Below are 18,268 nucleotides of genomic sequence, written 5' to 3'. Positions count from 1 at the left end.
TTTATTTTATCCATTATTTGAGTTTATTTTGTTTTTCCCCTTATATATTTGAGATATGCTTAATTAATTTCCATAATTTCTTTTTTAAATATGTGTATTAAGATTTCTAGGTATTTCTCTTAAAACAGTGATTTAGCTGCTTACTTCAAATTTTGATTTTGATTTTCAAATGTTATCTAATATCCGTTGAGATCTCTTATGTGATCCATATGGTATTGAGAACTGTGTTGCTTGCTCAATTTCCAAATATTTGGGGGTTTTTCTAATTATCTTTCTGTTATTGAGTTCCAGTTGAATTTGCTATAGTCAGATAAATACTCTGAATAATTTCAGTCCTTTGGAATAATTTTGTCTGTTTTATGGCCCTGTTAATGTTCCATGTACACTTGAAAAGAATGTATATTTGACATTCTTGGATGTAATTTCATGTGTGTGTCACTTGTCAAGTTCATTGTTTGCATTACTTAAATTTTCTATATAAGCTGAATTTTCAGAAGGGAAAAACAAACCTAAAGATACTAGAGATGAGGGGAAGCCGGGGTGGGGGGAGTTTGGGGAGAAATAGGTTGGGTAAAGTGCATAAAGAAAAATCATGATTTGTAATAATAATATGCTTATAATAAATAAAAACATTTTTCTATATCCTTTTTTTCCTGTTTGATCAGTCATTAAGAGCATGTTAACATCTCCAAATAAAATTGTGAGTTTACTATCCCTTTTAATTCTGTCAACATTTCCTTTGTATTTATCCCTGTATTTTATTAGAGGAATATATATTTAGAATAGTTATGTATTCTTCTTAAAATTACCATTTTGTCATTACAAAGTATCTCAAACTCTAGTATAACATCTTGCCTCATAATCTACATAGTCCTGCTATGAATATAGATCTATTTTATTTTATTGTTTCCAAGAAATATGTTTTTTCCTTTTTGCTACTTTCTACTGTCCTCTATTCTTGTATTTAAAGTTCAACAGAAAGATCTGGGACTTTATCAGGGCTTCCTATCCTTGGTGAATCCTAAACTTAAATATTTCCAGCAAGCCCAAAGTCTGTTGAAAGCTCAGCTAAACTTCTTTTCTGTTCAGCTATTGTTTTTGTTTCTTCAGTTTCCTAGGTGAGAAAAAATTGCCACAAAAACAGGTTTACTTCTGTTTTTCTCTTCTCTCCTAGTTATTGGTTCTACAATGCCTCTTTATCCTGTAATTTTATGATAGTTTAATTTTTTTTTTTAACATTTTACCCTATTTTCCTAATGGTTCTCGGTGTTAAAATAGTCTGAACAAAACACAGGCTGTTATTGGTGGAAGTATGATTTCTTGTTGCTGATTATGAAGGGGATGAGTTTAATATCTCAGTAAGAATAACGTTTTCTGTAGGCTTTTGATTAATTTCTCCTCTTAATTTTTTCTTCCTTTCTTTTTGCTTATATTGCGGTTTCTCACTTCTTTAGATGTTTAGTGGTTTTCTTGTCTTCTTCTTTTTTAATAGCCTAATTAAGGACTATATAAGGGTACTTCAAAAAGTTCATAGAAAGGTTCATATTTCTATTTTTCCACAAACTTTTCTATGTACCCCCCCATACATTTCCCCTAAAAACCACCCATAAGATGTACTTAGTGCATCCCACAAAATTTGAGCTATGCAGTATTTTTAGTACCATGTCATTAAAACTACCTTCTAAATTCTCTTTTGATTACTTTTTTGATCCATAAGTTTTCAAAATTTGTTACATAATTTTTCTAGTTATCTTTTTATTATTTTTTCAAACTTCATTTTATTGTGGACAGAGAAAATTACCAGGTTGATTTTTATCAGTCTTTTGGTATTTGCTGGTTTTTGTTTTGTTTTGTTTTGTGGCCTGGTACTTGATTGGAAATCTGTAAATGTTTAGGATGAGCTTGAAAAGAAATTCCTAGTCTTCAGTTATTAAGTACAATGTTTTATGAAGGCAAATTAAGTCTATTTTGTCAATCATGTTCAAATGGTCTATAGATTTTTTATTTTTTCGTTTTATATGGTAGTTTGTACCATGTTGACTTAGTGAAGCTGGAGCTGCATTTCTTTTCTTTCTTTTTTTTGTCTTTTTGGTGACCGGCACTCAGCCAGTGAGTGCCCCGGCCAGTCCCATTTAGGATCGAACCCGCAGCGGGAGCGTCGCTGCGCTCCCAGCGCCGCACTCTCCCGAGTGCGCCACGGGCTTGGCCCTGGAGCTGCATTTCTTAGTGAAGCTGGACCTACATTTTCCTTATATAGTGTCAGCTCAGATTTGCAAGAGGCCAACACAAATTAAGCAATGGCTATTTCTTTCTGAAGGTCTTTGAGGACGGATATGGTAAAGAACACTTAAGAAGGCATCCAGTGTGCTCTAGCTTGTCCTTGCCCCTTTCCACTCCATGTCCAGTAGTAGGCCCCGTGCCCATGAATGAAGCTTGGCTGCAGATTCATAGAAGTAATAGCTAAACAGAAGTAACAGCTACACAGAAGTAACAGCTTTCCACAGACTTCTTCACTAGCTTTCCTTACCAGACTCACTTCAGCACCTGGATATCCCTGTAAGCTCCAATTTGTCTACCCATGGCAATTTTCAGGAGATCCAATGGTGCCTTTTCTCTGACTCTCCAAATCTTCCTTCCAGACCATTAATCCCAGTTCCTTCCACAATTCCAAAAGACCTATTTTCTGTAACAAATCCCTTATTCCATAATATTCATAGAAGTTCCTGATTAAATCCTGTCTGGTAATCTGTTCTATCAAATAGTTAGAGGGTATTAATGTATTCACCTTAATTTCTGGCCAGCCTGAAGTTTTATGTTCTTAAATATATTGGTAAAAGCAAATATACTTAATTTAATCCTTTTTCTTTCTTTTTTTTTTTTTCAATAAGTAGAAACTAAAGATCTAGGTCTCTTAGGTTACGAGATTTCAATTACTTCTACATACCACAGGATTAAATCTGGACATGCTGACTCTACATGCCTCGACATACTTTCCTAATGGGTTGGAATGATAATGCTTCAGAGTCACTTATAAAAATGCTTTAGGCTAGAAAATTTAGCATTTTATGAAATTCTCATCAGTCTTATCCCCCTCCAAAAGTAACCCTGGAGATTTTAAAAAATTTCCCTACCACAAACTCTGTTTTTAGAGATCTGGATAGAAACTAGTGATATGTGTTCCTAACAAGCAGCCCAGGTAATTCTGGTGAAGGTGACTGTGGACATGTTTCTGGGAAAGACAGAACCAGAAAAAAAAATTGGAAGCTATTTCAACATACTGTTTTTCTCCTTGGGCCTTTCTGCTCTCCCATATCATCTTCCAAAGTAGAAGAAAAATAAAGAGACAAAATAATAAAAACAAACACCTCCAATTTTTCTGGACCATTTAGCTTCTTACTTACAGGAATCTGCATCTCTAATTGTGCCAATCATGTAATTTCATGAGCTAAACACTTTATATATATACATACATTTTAATGTTTCTGAATAACAAAACTTGGCTTAAAAACCCCTCTTAGGAGTACTCAGAGTCAGTAAAATTATATAAACATTTAATCAATTTAATAATAAATTGAGTTTATGTCAAAATGTAGCTTAAAATTAAGTATTACTTTATTCACTGTGTGAATCTGAATTTCTTGAGATCTATGTACATGTTACTTAAGACAACTATCCCTGCATATCTGCACATCCCCCTTCCTAAAAAAAGAAAAAAAAAATGGAAGAAAGATATAAGAGAAAAAGGAGCACTTATGAGCACTTATGTTCTAGGTTAACAACAGGGCATATCATCTCACACATAGGAGACATATACCTAGTCATACATTTTGGGGAGATGAAAGCAGGTATCTCACACAAATTTAACCACCCTATTCTTTTTAACATTCTCATTAATTTTTACATAATGCTGGAATAACTGACATACTTGAATTATTACACCTAAAAGTAGAAGAGTCAAAATCTGTCTAGAAAAAGAATAACACAACAGTTACAGTAATTCATTGTGGCAGACTTCTAAGCCTGACCAATGGTACTTCTTGCAATGCTATTTTATTTAACAACATTCTTCAATTATATAATAACCAGTACCAATTTAAAAAAATATATGAGAGATGTTCTTTCAAATCAATAGGTTCCCTTTTTGAATGAGCACTACAAATACCTTGCCCCTAACTGGAGTCAATCAACAGAGATCCATGGCTACCCATGGCACCTGACACTACAAAAATCACTTTGGAATCAAAGTTTTACTTTTGGCACAGAATAGTTGTCAGCTTGAAATTTCTTTAGCTTTCCTCTCACCCGATGGCTTGGGAAATAGACATGCCTTTTACTACCCACAGATAAACCAAGCCTCCTCTGAACTGTCTTTTCTCTTCCCTCCCCACCCCCCGCCCCCTCTGCTTTTTCATCTTCTTCTTCTTCTTTTTGATAACTTGCTTAATGGCTTGGTGAAAAGAAGAATGCTAACACCAGGAGGAGTCATGGGATGCAACAAAAAAAAGACAGCATTCCATTTAAGTAACATGCTCCATCTTGATGAATTCCTTTGAAATAAATGTTTTGAAGTGAATTCTGCCTCTTGTGTGCAAAGAAAAAATGATGAAGGCAAGGATGCCAGAGGACATTTGAAGTGTTATTTAGTTTTTGACTTTGGCGCTTAAAATTTTATTTCATATTAAGTCTCAAATGTTTCTGAAAAAAATATCTGTGGGTTTGATTGGAGGATAAAAACACCTGCCATGCTGGTAAACATCAACTTATATTTGATGGTCATGTGCTCTTAATTCATCCCTTCCATAATAATAACCAATGTGCTTAATTAGCCAAGACAAATCTATCTGAATTGATTTGGTTCCTGATTTTGGTTAGCATGCTTCCAGGAAAGTGAGGGACACCTGTATTTCATTTTAAAATCTGCGAAACCACAAGAAACTTCTCAGTAGGAAATTGAAAAGTGACTATAAAGTATTTATCAACAAAATAGAAAAGGAAAATATCGGCCAATCATAGGAGTTATGTACTTATTTTAAATATGATTTCTTCCCTTTCTAGTTTTTCTATACACTCTATAAATCCAACACTTGAGTTGGTTGGCTTTAAAATTGCAGTTACAGGTAACTTTATGAGTTAAATTTGTCTTTATTTATCTTACAGTCTAGTTCTATAAATACTGTTAAGCCATAAAAATTAAAGCTTATATCCAAGAAACTAATTTCCTTATTTTTATCAGCACCCAGGAAGGAAGTAATAATAGCTGTGTGTAATGTACAACACTGCATAATACAGAGTTTCATTTAACAAGCCAAAGATACTACATCTGTGCTTTATTTCATGGTAACCCTGACTGCTTTTCTCAAGCATAATATATATCCTCCATATATGAAATCATCTTTCAGTAATAAGATCATTTCAAATTACCCAAAAAACATGTATAGAATCTACCCAATGGATGACTAATCCATACTGTCAATACTGAGGTAACTGTCTCAGTTTATAAGTCCATAATCCCCAGTCTACATGCTTAATACTGATCAGGATTTAATACCATCTACCATATATTTAATATTGGCAATGCCATAAAAATTTACCAGCATTAGATTAGATAATGAAACACTACTTAAAAAAAATCTTGTGATAAAGTTTCTTCTCACATGTTTGATTAAAATACACTATTTATGGTGGAGCTGAACTATAAGTTGGAACTAAAGACTCAAATACTATATAATTGTACTGTATCTCTCACTCTAGTGGTAATTATATGCATATATATGTATGTGTGTATATATGCACATACACTCATGTGTAATATGCAATATTTTTTAAGTAAAAGAAGAACAAAAATTGTTATACATGTACCATAGGCCTAAATTTGAGAGGAATAAATCAACAAATATATTTTTTACTTAGCTATCAAGTCCATCATCTCATTCATACTTGGTTAATTCTCTTCTGCTGTTAAACTCTGTGGTTCTTGTTAGACTGATAATTTCTCTAAAACAAGCTTACATTTGTGATGTCGCATCACATCAAATCAACAGCTAACAACGATACAACTTCTTGTGAGTCAAAGGCACAGGGACAAGGCACTGAGCACTGTATAAGATGATGCATCAATAGAGAAGGTTGCAACCTCATTAAAATATTTGAGATTGCTTTAGAGCAAAGAGAACACATTTCATAAACAATTTGTACCTAATGTATACAAATAGCTAGCGCTCAAAAGGCTTCATGATGCAAAATAGGCATTCCAGAAGAAAAGTGATTTTTAAAAATCAATTCATCAATTTTCTAGATAAAGTTTAATAAATTAATCAATATACATTGTCTTGCATTCTTTAACTACTAAAAAGACACATTTACTTCTCTATAACATCTTCCTTGGAGACCTGAAGCAATCTAACACCTTCATAATGCTGTCTTCCATATAAGACAATCAAGTCTTGAAATTACTGTTACCAAAATATTATCTTAAAAACAGATGTTAGTTGTTTGTTGAAACCCAGAAGTTCAGTCTCCTGAAAAAAAATGAATTCTGTATTTACCTGGAAGGACTATCTGGGATTCTGATGGAACTTTAACATATTCAGGACAATTTCAGGAACAAACCCCTGCTTTGATATTTACCCAATATTCTTTAACATGTGAGTTTTCCTATGTTATCTGATTCTGGTTTTCATTTACATATTTTTAAATGGCAGAATACATGTGGCTCAGTAGGCCTCTCTACTTCCTTTTTATCCCAACATTTTTCTTGATGGAAAGGAGATACAAAACCACACAAGAGAAGACCATAAACATGTGAAGGTGCACTGGGAAGTGATGGGACAGCCCAACTTCAGCGTTTCATTCTAAACTGCAACACTCCATGATTTCCCAATATTCTGATTCCACACACACTTTCAGTACTCATTTACAGGATCTTAGCAAGCAATGTCTGGGGAAGGCCCAGACAAGGAAGCAGACAAGTGGTACTCTTCCAATAACACAAAGTTGGCTTCTACAGAAGGGTATAAAACTTTTGAGTTAATAAAAGAAAGAAAAAGTAAAAATGACACCTGGCTTATGGCCTCTCGCCCTAAACCCAGGGAAAAAAGTTAAGTGAGGCAGGCAACCAGCTGCTTGCTCATTATGCTGATTAGATTGTTGATTTAGCCAGTTATACTTTGTTTTCTTCAATCATGACATGCTTCTTCACACGTTCATCAACATTAATACCCAAGTTCTCTTTTAATTTGTTGAGTTCGAATTCATGGAGAATCTTGATAGTCATTAACTTTTCTAGCTTGATTCTCTCCAGAACATCTCTTGGAACATCAGGTATCATCCAGGCCAATAAAAATTTAACTAAAAATACAATGTGCTAGAGGAAATAAACAGAAAAATCATAGGCACTGTTAGAATTGTTGAATGTTCAGCAGGAAGTCCTAACAAATCATTTCACTCATTCAATAATTGTGCTCAATAGAAGGGCAAGCAAGAAGATATGGTCCTTGTCCTACAACCTTCATACAAATACCAACATTAAACAAATACATATATAATTAAATATGTAATTAGAGAAATTCTAGTTGAAAATAGTTATCGAATGAATATACTCTTTCTCTTTCCTCCCTCCAGAAAATCTAATAGAATATTTGTAAGAGTATTAAACTCTAGAGAGTGAGGAAAGCTGGCACTTAAACCTGCAATTGGTGACATGGTGATTGATGGTAGAAGCCAAAAAGACAAAAAACAATTTTGTTTTAGATCCTCAGAAAAGATAAGAAGATACTAATAAGGACTTTTGAAGGCATTAGTATGGGGTGATACTGAAAACAAGAGAGCTAGTTAATAATATTGTATAAGGAGCAAATGAATTTTCAGAGCCTCTTTCTCACCTGTATCTAGCTATGACCTCTTTCCATATCCCACCCTGAAAGCAAAATTATTGTTTAAATTATACCAGAAATCTGTGAACTGAGGGGTACCAGACATAGCTGAGGATGGAAGTATGGAACCATACTGAAAACAAAAATGTATAAAAAGTGAAATTCTGCATATTGAATTGTGAGATCTGCATCGCTCAGCTCTCAGAACACAGGCAGCCATGAAATATCTCAATAGATAGGAAGTTGAAAGATTTTTTTCTGGGGAAAATAACTAGTCTGTGAAAGCAGAACTACAGATAATAAAATTTTTTAGGTCTTCAAAGAAAAGGTCAGTTCACTAACTTACCACCCTACAGTGAAATTCACCAGGTGACATCTGTGCTGTATGCACACAAAGCACTTAAAATCAGCTTTTCATGGCCTTACTCTTAAAAATGAGCAGACCACCAAATACAGGTATGCAGGAAAGCATTCAACATGAAAGAAAAATAAAATACACAACAGGAAGTAAGAGGAAACAGAGATAACGAAGGAAGCTAAAGAATAGTAGAATAGAATGTAAATTAGTACAACCATTATAAAAAATACTATGGAGGTTCCTCAAAAAATTAAAAATAGAACTCCCATATATCCAAAGGAAATAACATCTGTGTACCGAAGAGATATGTGCATCCCTAAGCTTACAGCAGCACTATTCACAATAGCTAAGATATGGAATCAAGTTAAATGTCCATCAGCCGATGAATGAATAAAGAAAACAGAGTATTACATACACAACGAAATATTAGTCAGCTATAAAATAGAATGAAATCCTGTAACTTGCAGCAACATGGATGGAAATGGAGGTCATTATGCAAAGTGAAATAAGTCAGGCGCAGAAAGGAAAATACCACATGATATCACTTAAATGTAGAATCTAAAAAGTTGTTCTCATAGAAGTAAAGAGTAGAATGTGATTACTGAAGGTTGGGGAGGGTAAGGTAGAGAGGGAGATGGTGAGAGTTTGGTCAATAGGTACAAAATAACAGTTAGAATAAGTTTTGGTGTTCAATTGCATAGCAGGATGACTAAAGTTAATAAGATTGCATTGTATATTTCAAAATACCTAGGAGAGAGATTTTTGAAAATTTTCTTCACAAAGAAATGATAAATGTTTAAGGTAATGGATATGCTAATTATCCTGATTTGGTCATAACACAATGTATACCTGTATCAAACTATTATGTGTACCCCCATAAATATGTACAATTAAAAAAAGGTCAATAAAATCACTACAAATAAAATAAATTTCTACTACTTTAAGCCCTCCAAAATTAATAATAACAAATAAACAAAAACAAAAACTCAAACAAAAGACTTCCTGATGCACTTTACTTGATTGACAGGTGACCTAAATCTCTGATGGAAAATGTGAGAACAAAAAGTGATAAATTCATAAAAAACTAAGAGACAGAGAAAAAGAGGGACTGAGACACAGAGAGAGGAAAAACAAAATTATAATAAGGGAAGTGAGGTAATATACGAAACAGATGTGACTAATATTTGTTAAAGTCATAATTTATAAACCCTGACTATTGATAATTATCTATAATCTCTTATTCAAAATTCTGATCGACAGAAATATTTCAGAGTTGAGAGTGATTAAATATTAAAAAAATATAAATTAGTGCATAAACCATATATCAGTAGAGTCTAAGGGGGCACCCTGTGTCAAACACGTACATATTTCTAGAACAAATTAAATGAATATTCACTCTAAAGGGAATAAACCAAGGCTATAAAGGGCCTTAAGCTATATCGGATAAGGTATTGCTGCTAAATAAATTTCCAAATACTTTCTCTTTTCTGAGGTTTTGGATTTCAGAATAAAAATTATGGACCTGTATAAACAAAAATTTATGCCATAATTACACTGAGAGGCAGCAGAAACAAAATGTCTTGGTGTGTGTGTGTGCACACATGTGCATGCGTACAGTGTGTACATGTGTGATATTTGCCAAAGTAGGAAGCAAATAATTAATATTTAAAAATAAAAAATAAAAAAACAGTTGTAAAAGAATGTTGTTTTTCCATACAGAGGTAACTACTACAAGAATGAGTTTAAAAGTTGAAATGTTTTCCTTTGGAGATAAGATTTAAGGATGGGAAGGAATATTACATAAGTCTGTTCTCGTTTTTAGTGATATAGAACAATTTGATAATTTAAATTATATGTGTATTCTTGATAAAAGTAAAAATTAATTAAACAGAAACTGACTGGAATTGTACGTGCTTGGGTTAGCATGGTCTGTTATTGGGCTTTACTGCAGGGTAAAGGTGCCTTACTTTTATTTGTCTCTCTTTTATTGGCTTTTCTGCCTTAGAATTTGTAGCACTCAATTTATAACTTGCTCACACACCCTCTCTGTATTGGTTACCTTTTCTTGCATGTCTCCTCTCCACAAGTATACTAGATATTCCAAAGAGAGGAAGCATAATATTATAGACAGAGCATAGGCTTGGGAGTGAGATATAACTGGCATTGAAACCCAGCTCTAATATTAGCTAATTAACCTTGAGCCAACTACGAATTTTTGTGGAGTCAGATTCTTTTTTTAAATAATCAAGTTATGACTTAAAACTAGTACATAATAGTTATTCTATAAAATTAGCAGGTTCTCACCCCTTTTCCTGATCTCAAAAGAAAAGGCCACATTTTTCCTTTCCTATTCTGTCACCATGCAATCTTGAACAATACTAAGTGAATAATAGGCAACTCATTGTACTGAAAACATCTGTAAGTTGTTTTTTTAATGACAACAAATACTTCCTTCAAAACAATTTATTGAGATAATGCTAACTTTCTGATGAGAAGTATATTAAGAAATATCTGCATAAAGGAGAAGAGAGAGTAACTGGAATGAAAGCTAAGAAACAGCTTACTTCCATAACTATGATGAAAGTCATCTTGGCAGCAAGGACGTGCCAGAATTGCATATTATGAAAATATTTGTTCTCGTGATCAGGAGGAAATCTGTAATCTCTGTACCTGAAAAATAAAAGTAAATGCAAAAAATCAGTTATAGTTTCAACTAGAGAGACTTAGAGTAAATTCTTATTATTTCCCTTAACAGACTTTTCTAGTTGATTACAGATGTCAGGTCACAGAAAGATAATATTACAAAACATTTATCTTTCTTGGTCACATAAAATCACAACGATATGCTACATATGTTCAGTATAGACTTAACTGTGGAGTTAAATTTGTAAAGCATATGTATTTCACAGGGTCTAGCTTCCATGACCCTGTAATTTCAGGTATGTCCTAACTATTTAAAATTATACATAGAAATGTTAAGTTTACAAAAGACAGGAAACTTTCCCCAGGCTAAAGTCTCTGTTGTAGATAAAGAATTGTAACACAGCAAAATTGCTGGCTCAAAGGACAGATGTCCTTGGTGCAGGTTAACCTACTGACTGATATGTTGAGAAAGTTACTTGACTGTTATGTAAATATACTGAGGAAATTGCTGTAGGAAAAAAAAATGTTTGCTAAGAACAAGCTTTTGTTGTTGGATCAACTTAACCTTTTACAAATTGCAATATGGAATGTCACTTTGTTTATTTCACTGATGTTACTAGTTTCCATTGTTAAAACTATACTTAGCCATAACTCTGCCCATGTCCTTGTGTTCTTTGTAATGATTAAATCAACTGAATTTTCTTGTGAAACTTCTTTGTCTTTACAGTAAAAGGAAGAAGCTAATTTTGAATCAGGGCTGTCACATTCAGCTTTCTCCTACTAATGGGGAAATTACTGAAGTGCAGTCCTTCCAGGCTTCTCAATGCATTCATACTGCTTTGAGTAATCGAGCAATTCTTTTTTACATCTCTGTTACACACGGGGAAGTGTAACACTTAATAGGAAACATACAAGTGAAACTTCTCTCCACCTTCCGAAAACAAACTTCTCAAAAGAGTAACCAAAATTTGCTGTCTCCATTCCTCTCTTCCTATTCCTTAACACACTTGGTTCTATCACTCTTTCCACCAAAATCAATTGTCTCCTGTTATTAAATTAAAGGACTATTTTAATCTCCATCTTATTCAAACTTTCAAGAATAGGACGATGTTACTGACCACCTCTATTTTCTTGAAACTCTATTTTCTCTCGGCAGCTCTAACACTGTATTGCTTTTTTTTTTTTTAATACCTTTCTGGAGTTTTCTTAGTGCTCAACTTTGTGAATTTATTCTCTTCTACAAAGTCACTAGATATTTACGCTTTTCAAAGACTTAGTCTAGCTAGGAAGTGATGACATAAAAAATCTGATACCAGTATCCATGCTTGTAAACATTACACTATGACTCCTCTATGTTCAAATACAGGATATCACAATGTTTTTAACTTCCTGTCTTGCCAATTTTGCTCTTTCTTTGTTGGAGCCCTAGATGAAGCAGTTGGTTTAAGGTTAAGTTACGGGGCCTTGATGTGTGTGTGTGTGTGTGTGTGTGTGTGTGTGTGTGTGTGTGTGTGTGTGTGTGTCTGTCTGTCTGTCTGTCTGTCTGTCTGTCTCTCTATCTATCTATCTATCTATCTATCTATCTCTGTAATGGTCAGCCACACAACCTGCGCCCCCCAATAATGTATACATATGTAAAATCTTTATAGATAAAGACATAATTTCTTTAAATCATATAGTGAAAAGATCCTCATAGTATGAAGGTACTTCAAAAAATTCATGGAAAGATTTGTATTATCTTTCAATTCTATTTTTCCAGGAATTTTTGAAGTACCCTTATATATGACATACTGAGAGTGTGGAAACAATAGGTTCATATATCCAATTTCACATTCCCTACCCAGAAGAAACTTTTCAAATGGAATGGCTGGTGAACTGATTATATTATTATATTGTTATTTCTCTCTTTCTCACTTTCTTTTCTGAAGATATATAATTCAATTCAAGTAAGTTAAATGTATGTGTAATATGATCATGCTGCATGATCTATAGATATTACAATTTAGGACCAAGGAGCATTTGTTGCTGAGTGATCCTTTCAATAAATTTAGAAAATAAGAAATATTTAAAACTGAAAATTGACATTATCTTTACCCACAATACTTTCTTATTTTTGGACATTCTACCTTTCCAAATCAGAATAATATGATGTGTGAATTCTAGAATTGATGCACTTTATTTATCCCTAATTTTTGTTGACTCAAATAAATCATTTACATTGTAAGACATAAAGGGAATGAATAACTTAAAATTAAAACCTAAACAAACAAAAGAAAACCTGCAAGTGGTGAAGTCTCGTTTTTCCGAAGGTGCAGTGTTGTTTGGAAAATCAGCTATTAGGAACGTTGACAGGCTGTTATTGACATATCCTCTCAAAGGCTGTGTGGCATCTGTTGAGTAGGCATAATAGTAAACTAAACGGGGAATGATGTCCGATGTAAATGCAACAATAAAAGCCTGAGGGACAAAGTAAGAGGAGGATCATGAGTTGCCAATCTAGTTTTAGAAATACCTGATTTGTCAGTCCCATGAACCGTGAAAAATGATTAAAATACTATTATAAACAATATTAAGACATGAGTTTTTGGCCTAATACATGAAACAGCTCGATTACAGTGTGTAATTAGTATTTCATAGCATTCCAAAATTTCACAGCCACAACATCATTAGGCTGAGAACTGAACCTAAATGTATCTGTCTCTGAGAACCAGGCTCTTTCTACAATGACACGTCATTTCCTACATTTCTTCTTCTTTCATAGCACAGTTCTGCTGTCCTTAACAAATTCACTTCCCTGTATGGAAAACGAAAAAGACAGAAGACCAAGTGCTGGTAAATTTCTCACAGCTCAGTGCAATTAATTTCAGTATTTGATTCCATGGGAATGGTGTTTTCCTATACTTTTCTAAGCTCTGGAATTGTACAAATATTATCTTTTAGGTTAGATAAGTCAATTTACAACCACCTGGCTCTGGCATCTACATTTTTAGTGGCAGATTTTCCAAAACTTTTAATATTACTTCTATGGCTAGTGGTCCATTCAGGTTTTAAATCACTTATTAAATAAACTTGGCATATTTTATTTTCCACGAAAATTGGTCATTTCAAATAGATTTCAAAATTTATTTGAATAAATGGGTACACAGCAGTCTCATAATTTTTTCAGGGTTTTGCTTATTTTGTCTTTTCAACACATTGACTCTTGATTTACTTAGCAATTATATTAGTTTTTGTTTATTTTCTGATTTATTTCTGATATCTTTATTCTTTTTCACTACTTTCTGTTGAATCATTTTATATGTTTTCCTTAATATCTTAAGTTTCATGCTCAGCTCATATTATCCATCTTCTTTTTTAATAATAAAAACATTTATAACTATGGATTTTTCTATAACTGTGGTTTTATTTCATTCCTATTGGTTTTCATTTTAATTAAGCTCTGTCTATAATTTTAATTGTTTCCTCTTATATGAAAATTTCTTAGACATGTAAATGTTAAATGGTTAGACTTTCTTTTTTGATTATGCTATTATCAACTTCAATTTTTAAAGTATTATTGCAGTTAATAGCACTGTCAAATTTCTACTTTTGGGAATTTAGATTTCTTATCATTTCTTAATAAGTGCTCCTTATCATAACAAGTAAATGTGTGCATTTTCTGCTTGTAGTATACAAATTCATGTATAATCAATCTTTAATAGTATTATTCAAATATTTTATACCACTATTTATATTCTGTCTACTTTGTCACATGCTATAAAACTATCATGATATTTTAATGAGGGTATTTAATAATTTTCCTTGTATTTCTAAGAGTTGGCACATCATAGATTTCTCTATATTGTTTAGTGAATAAAGGTTTAGGAATGTTTCCTCTTTATGGGCTATCACCATAATGAAATCACTGTAAATAAAGACTGAGTTAAGCATCATTTATATCTCCCCATCCCCAAGGAAACAAAATAAAATACAAAGTCATGCCTCTGAAATAAGTCCACTTACATTAGTTGCAACAGAAACGACAGCCATTCCACAAAGAATGTCTTGCCAGACACCTATGCTATGCGCTTTAGAAGCTACAGTTCTCCTGTACTGAGTAGTAAGTTTCCAGGCATCCACTCGGATCTCTACAATATTATTGATGAGAGCTAGAAGAGGAGCTAAAGGAAAAGAGGCTACAAACAGTGTGACAAATCCAAATTGGATAACTGTAGGGGGAAAAAAAAAGGGCATAAACTCATTATTGTGAATAGGGAAATAGGGAACACTCTGCCCAAATTCTGCCACTTCCTTCATTTTGGAGGCATCTACACCAGTAAATCTATCCAGGCCTCCTTCCGTATGCCCACTTCTTCCTCCTCAAAGGTGACTTACTTGCTTGTTAGAATTGGAAGGAGAAATTGGGCATGCACAGCTTAGTTCTTTCCTTGCTCTTCCTTTTGAGACCTGATTGGCTGAGAAAAGAATCTTTTGTTCTTTGCCTTTTATTATGGACTAAGTTTAGTTTTATGCTAGTTTGGTCTTTACTTTTGTATTGGCATATTAATGGGGTAACTAAGTTTTTTATCTTGCTAATCCATGTGTTTTTTGAGATCAGAGATGATAACTGATTCATTTGTATGAATGTGCACATGTGCGCACGCGCGCACACACACACACACATATATATATACACATACACACATAAATTATGTGTGGGCAAAGGAAATATACACTTCTGGAATGGGTGTATGTTAAGGTACTGATTCTCTGTAATATTTTGGCATCTTTTCTAAATAAGTTCTACTCCCTCCCCTTATTAAGACTTAACAGGGCACTACATCTGAGTAAACTGGTTTCTCTCCTTATTTTTGTTCTTTTGTTTCCAGCAATGCTTAAGATAAAAGAACCCATACAACTTAGAGTCTGGGCTTCTAACATGAGTAAAGAAAAAAATAATAGGAGATACAGGAATAGCTTGTCATTAAGGGAGGAGAGAAAGACTTTTACACTAATGCTCTATTTTTAAATGAATATTGAATATTTTGAGATTTTAGCTTTCCTCATAAGACTGAATCAGTCTTGCTATCTTGTGAACAAATACATACTGATTCCTTCCTTTCCTGCTTTCTCTACTGAGCCAAGAGATAGAAAATGAAGAGGAAGTATTATGAAAACGCAGCATGAACTTTCTAGGGTCAAATCTCAGATCTCTACCTAAAATCTTTGTGGCCCATGGAAAATTAATTAACCTATCCAAGATTCACTATGCTCAAAAATAAAATGTCAAATAATGACTACCCTGCAGAATTGTTTCAAGATTAGACATAATGTATATAAAGTTTCCAGAATAAAGTAACTCTTAATTGTGTCTGAATAAATGGTAGTTAATCTTGTTACAAAAACCTTAATTTTATCTTTTAATTTCAGTAATAATCTCTGATGTATGTATGTACAAATTTGTTTAGAACTCACAATTAATTAAAAATTACAGCCTTAGCAACCTAGAAGGTAAGGACTACCTAATTTTACAACCAGCTGTATGAAATACAGTTCTTTCTATTGTCCTAAATCTACATATTTCAACCCAGGTATCATGTGTATGTAATATGCTGGAGAAACATTAACAGTTTTGGTTACCTCTTTTATTCCACCATGATTTTATGAGCCTTGAGAACAAGTTACGAAAATCATCCTCCTTAATTTTATGAAAAGTGGAAAAAGACCCTTGAGAGGAAACACTTTGAGAAGAATATATAAGCAGTTTTCAACATTATCTCTCCTAAGATTTCACCTCAAGATTTCTTCTCTGTTCAATCCTTGGAATATTTATACATTTCTTGTGCTCATTTTGGGTTTCCCTTACATGAATGCTTTTAGCCTTCTTCTTTTCAGCCCGACATAAAGAACATACATAAAATGCATGTCAGACTCTAAGAATGTTTTCCAACTTATTCTCTCTCTAGCTGTCACTGAGGCAAACAAAAGGAGAAATAGCCACTAAAGCTAATTTGAGACAAGTATTAAAAAGTGATTCTTACTTGATTTGGCTCAAGAATATGAACATTTAGTTTACAGAAAAATAAAATCTCTAATAATTAGTGTTTTAAAACTAAACTTCACTCTGCATTCTATTTGGTGGGATAGCAAAACAGTAAATAAATCTTTTCCATATCCATCCATGCATCCATCTTTTTGCTCACCATCCAAAGATCTATTGAACGTCTACTACGTGTAAGGCAGAAAGAAATATGAAGAAGTGAAAAACCACTTAATTTATTCAGGCTGACTCTATGTTTTAAAACAGTGGTTGAAAATTACCTGTTTCTAAGTACTCATAAAATAGCCCAAGAGGCCCAAAACTTTCAAGGTCATGGTCCTGCTCCCATCGACTGTATAGCTTCTCAGAGTTGGTCCGAGCTTTTCGGCGTCTCCACCAATTCAAAGCCAAGCTGTTGGAAATGATAAAAGTAAATACATGAAATAAAGCTTAAAAAAAAAAAAGAGGTCAGAGCAATCAGTACGTTTGATCTGGAAACTGGCAGAAAGAGAGGACAAACAACTCAAGATCACAGAGCAAGGAGAACTATGACTCCAGCTAAAGTCCAAACCAAAATCCACTGTTGTTTTCACTACACATGCAGAAGTCAAGAGTTCTTTATTAGCAAGATTAAGAAAATAAGACAACTTTGACTCTGCTCATGGAAATACACTTACTTAGAGACTGTTTCGTTAAAGAGCATGTGAATGAAAGGGCCATCACTAGGACCATTTGCTAATCTTTATGGTGTCATGATACTTAGAAGGACACTCAGAGAAACAAGAAATTGATTATAATAGAAAATGTATGAGAAAGGAAATGTAGAAGCTTATCTAACATTTGAAAATTTAATTCAATAATACTAAAAGTATTAACCAACTAAATTCCGTACTACATGAAAACATATCATGATAATGTGAAATTACTTTGAGGAATAAAAAGTTTTTTAAATTAGAAAATCAACGTAATAGACCACATTGACAGATTGAGGGAGAAAAATATAAAATCATCTCAACTGATGCAGGAAAATGTGTTTGATATATTTCAAGCACCTATTAATATTAATATTAATTAATATTTCAAGCACCTTATGACAGAGAAGTAGGAACAGAAAAAAATTACCTCAGTCTGATCAAAAGTATCTACCAAAATCCCGGCACATCATTTTTAATAGGGATAAGTCAGAAGCATTCTCTTCAGAATCAAGAACTTTGCTAGGAATCCCAGAGCTCTTCTATGCACTCCATTTTATTTACAAACTCCTCAATCCCCACAGCAGTAACAATTATTTTAAATTTTATAATAATCACTTCCTGCTTTCTCAAAAATAATTTTATCAAACATAATCCACTTTGGGTTAATTTTTGAATAAGGTGT

At 33.2% G+C, this 18,268-nt stretch overlaps 1 protein-coding gene across 1 annotated transcript in view; it reads right to left on the bottom strand.

Moving 5' to 3' along the window:
* Positions 1-6,844: 6,844 nt before the first annotated feature.
* Positions 6,845-18,268, bottom strand: part of ANO5 (anoctamin 5) — an 88,799-nt gene continuing 77,375 nt past the window's right edge. Inside the window, exons 18-22 of the mRNA XM_063092798.1 lie at positions 17,173-17,303; positions 14,875-15,080; positions 13,151-13,329; positions 10,794-10,899; positions 6,845-7,363 (exon numbers count right to left, since the gene is read on the bottom strand). Of these exons, the coding sequence (XP_062948868.1) occupies positions 7,160-7,363; positions 10,794-10,899; positions 13,151-13,329; positions 14,875-15,080; positions 17,173-17,303 (826 nt within the window). The 3' untranslated portion in view covers positions 6,845-7,159. The remainder of the gene's footprint in view (positions 7,364-10,793; positions 10,900-13,150; positions 13,330-14,874; positions 15,081-17,172; positions 17,304-18,268) is intronic.

This window comes from Cynocephalus volans, chromosome 4 (genome assembly GCF_027409185.1).
Source record: "Cynocephalus volans isolate mCynVol1 chromosome 4, mCynVol1.pri, whole genome shotgun sequence".
In the NCBI taxonomy this organism is placed as follows: Eukaryota; Metazoa; Chordata; class Mammalia; order Dermoptera; family Cynocephalidae; genus Cynocephalus; species Cynocephalus volans.
This window is presented reverse-complemented; position numbering and strand designations above follow the sequence as displayed.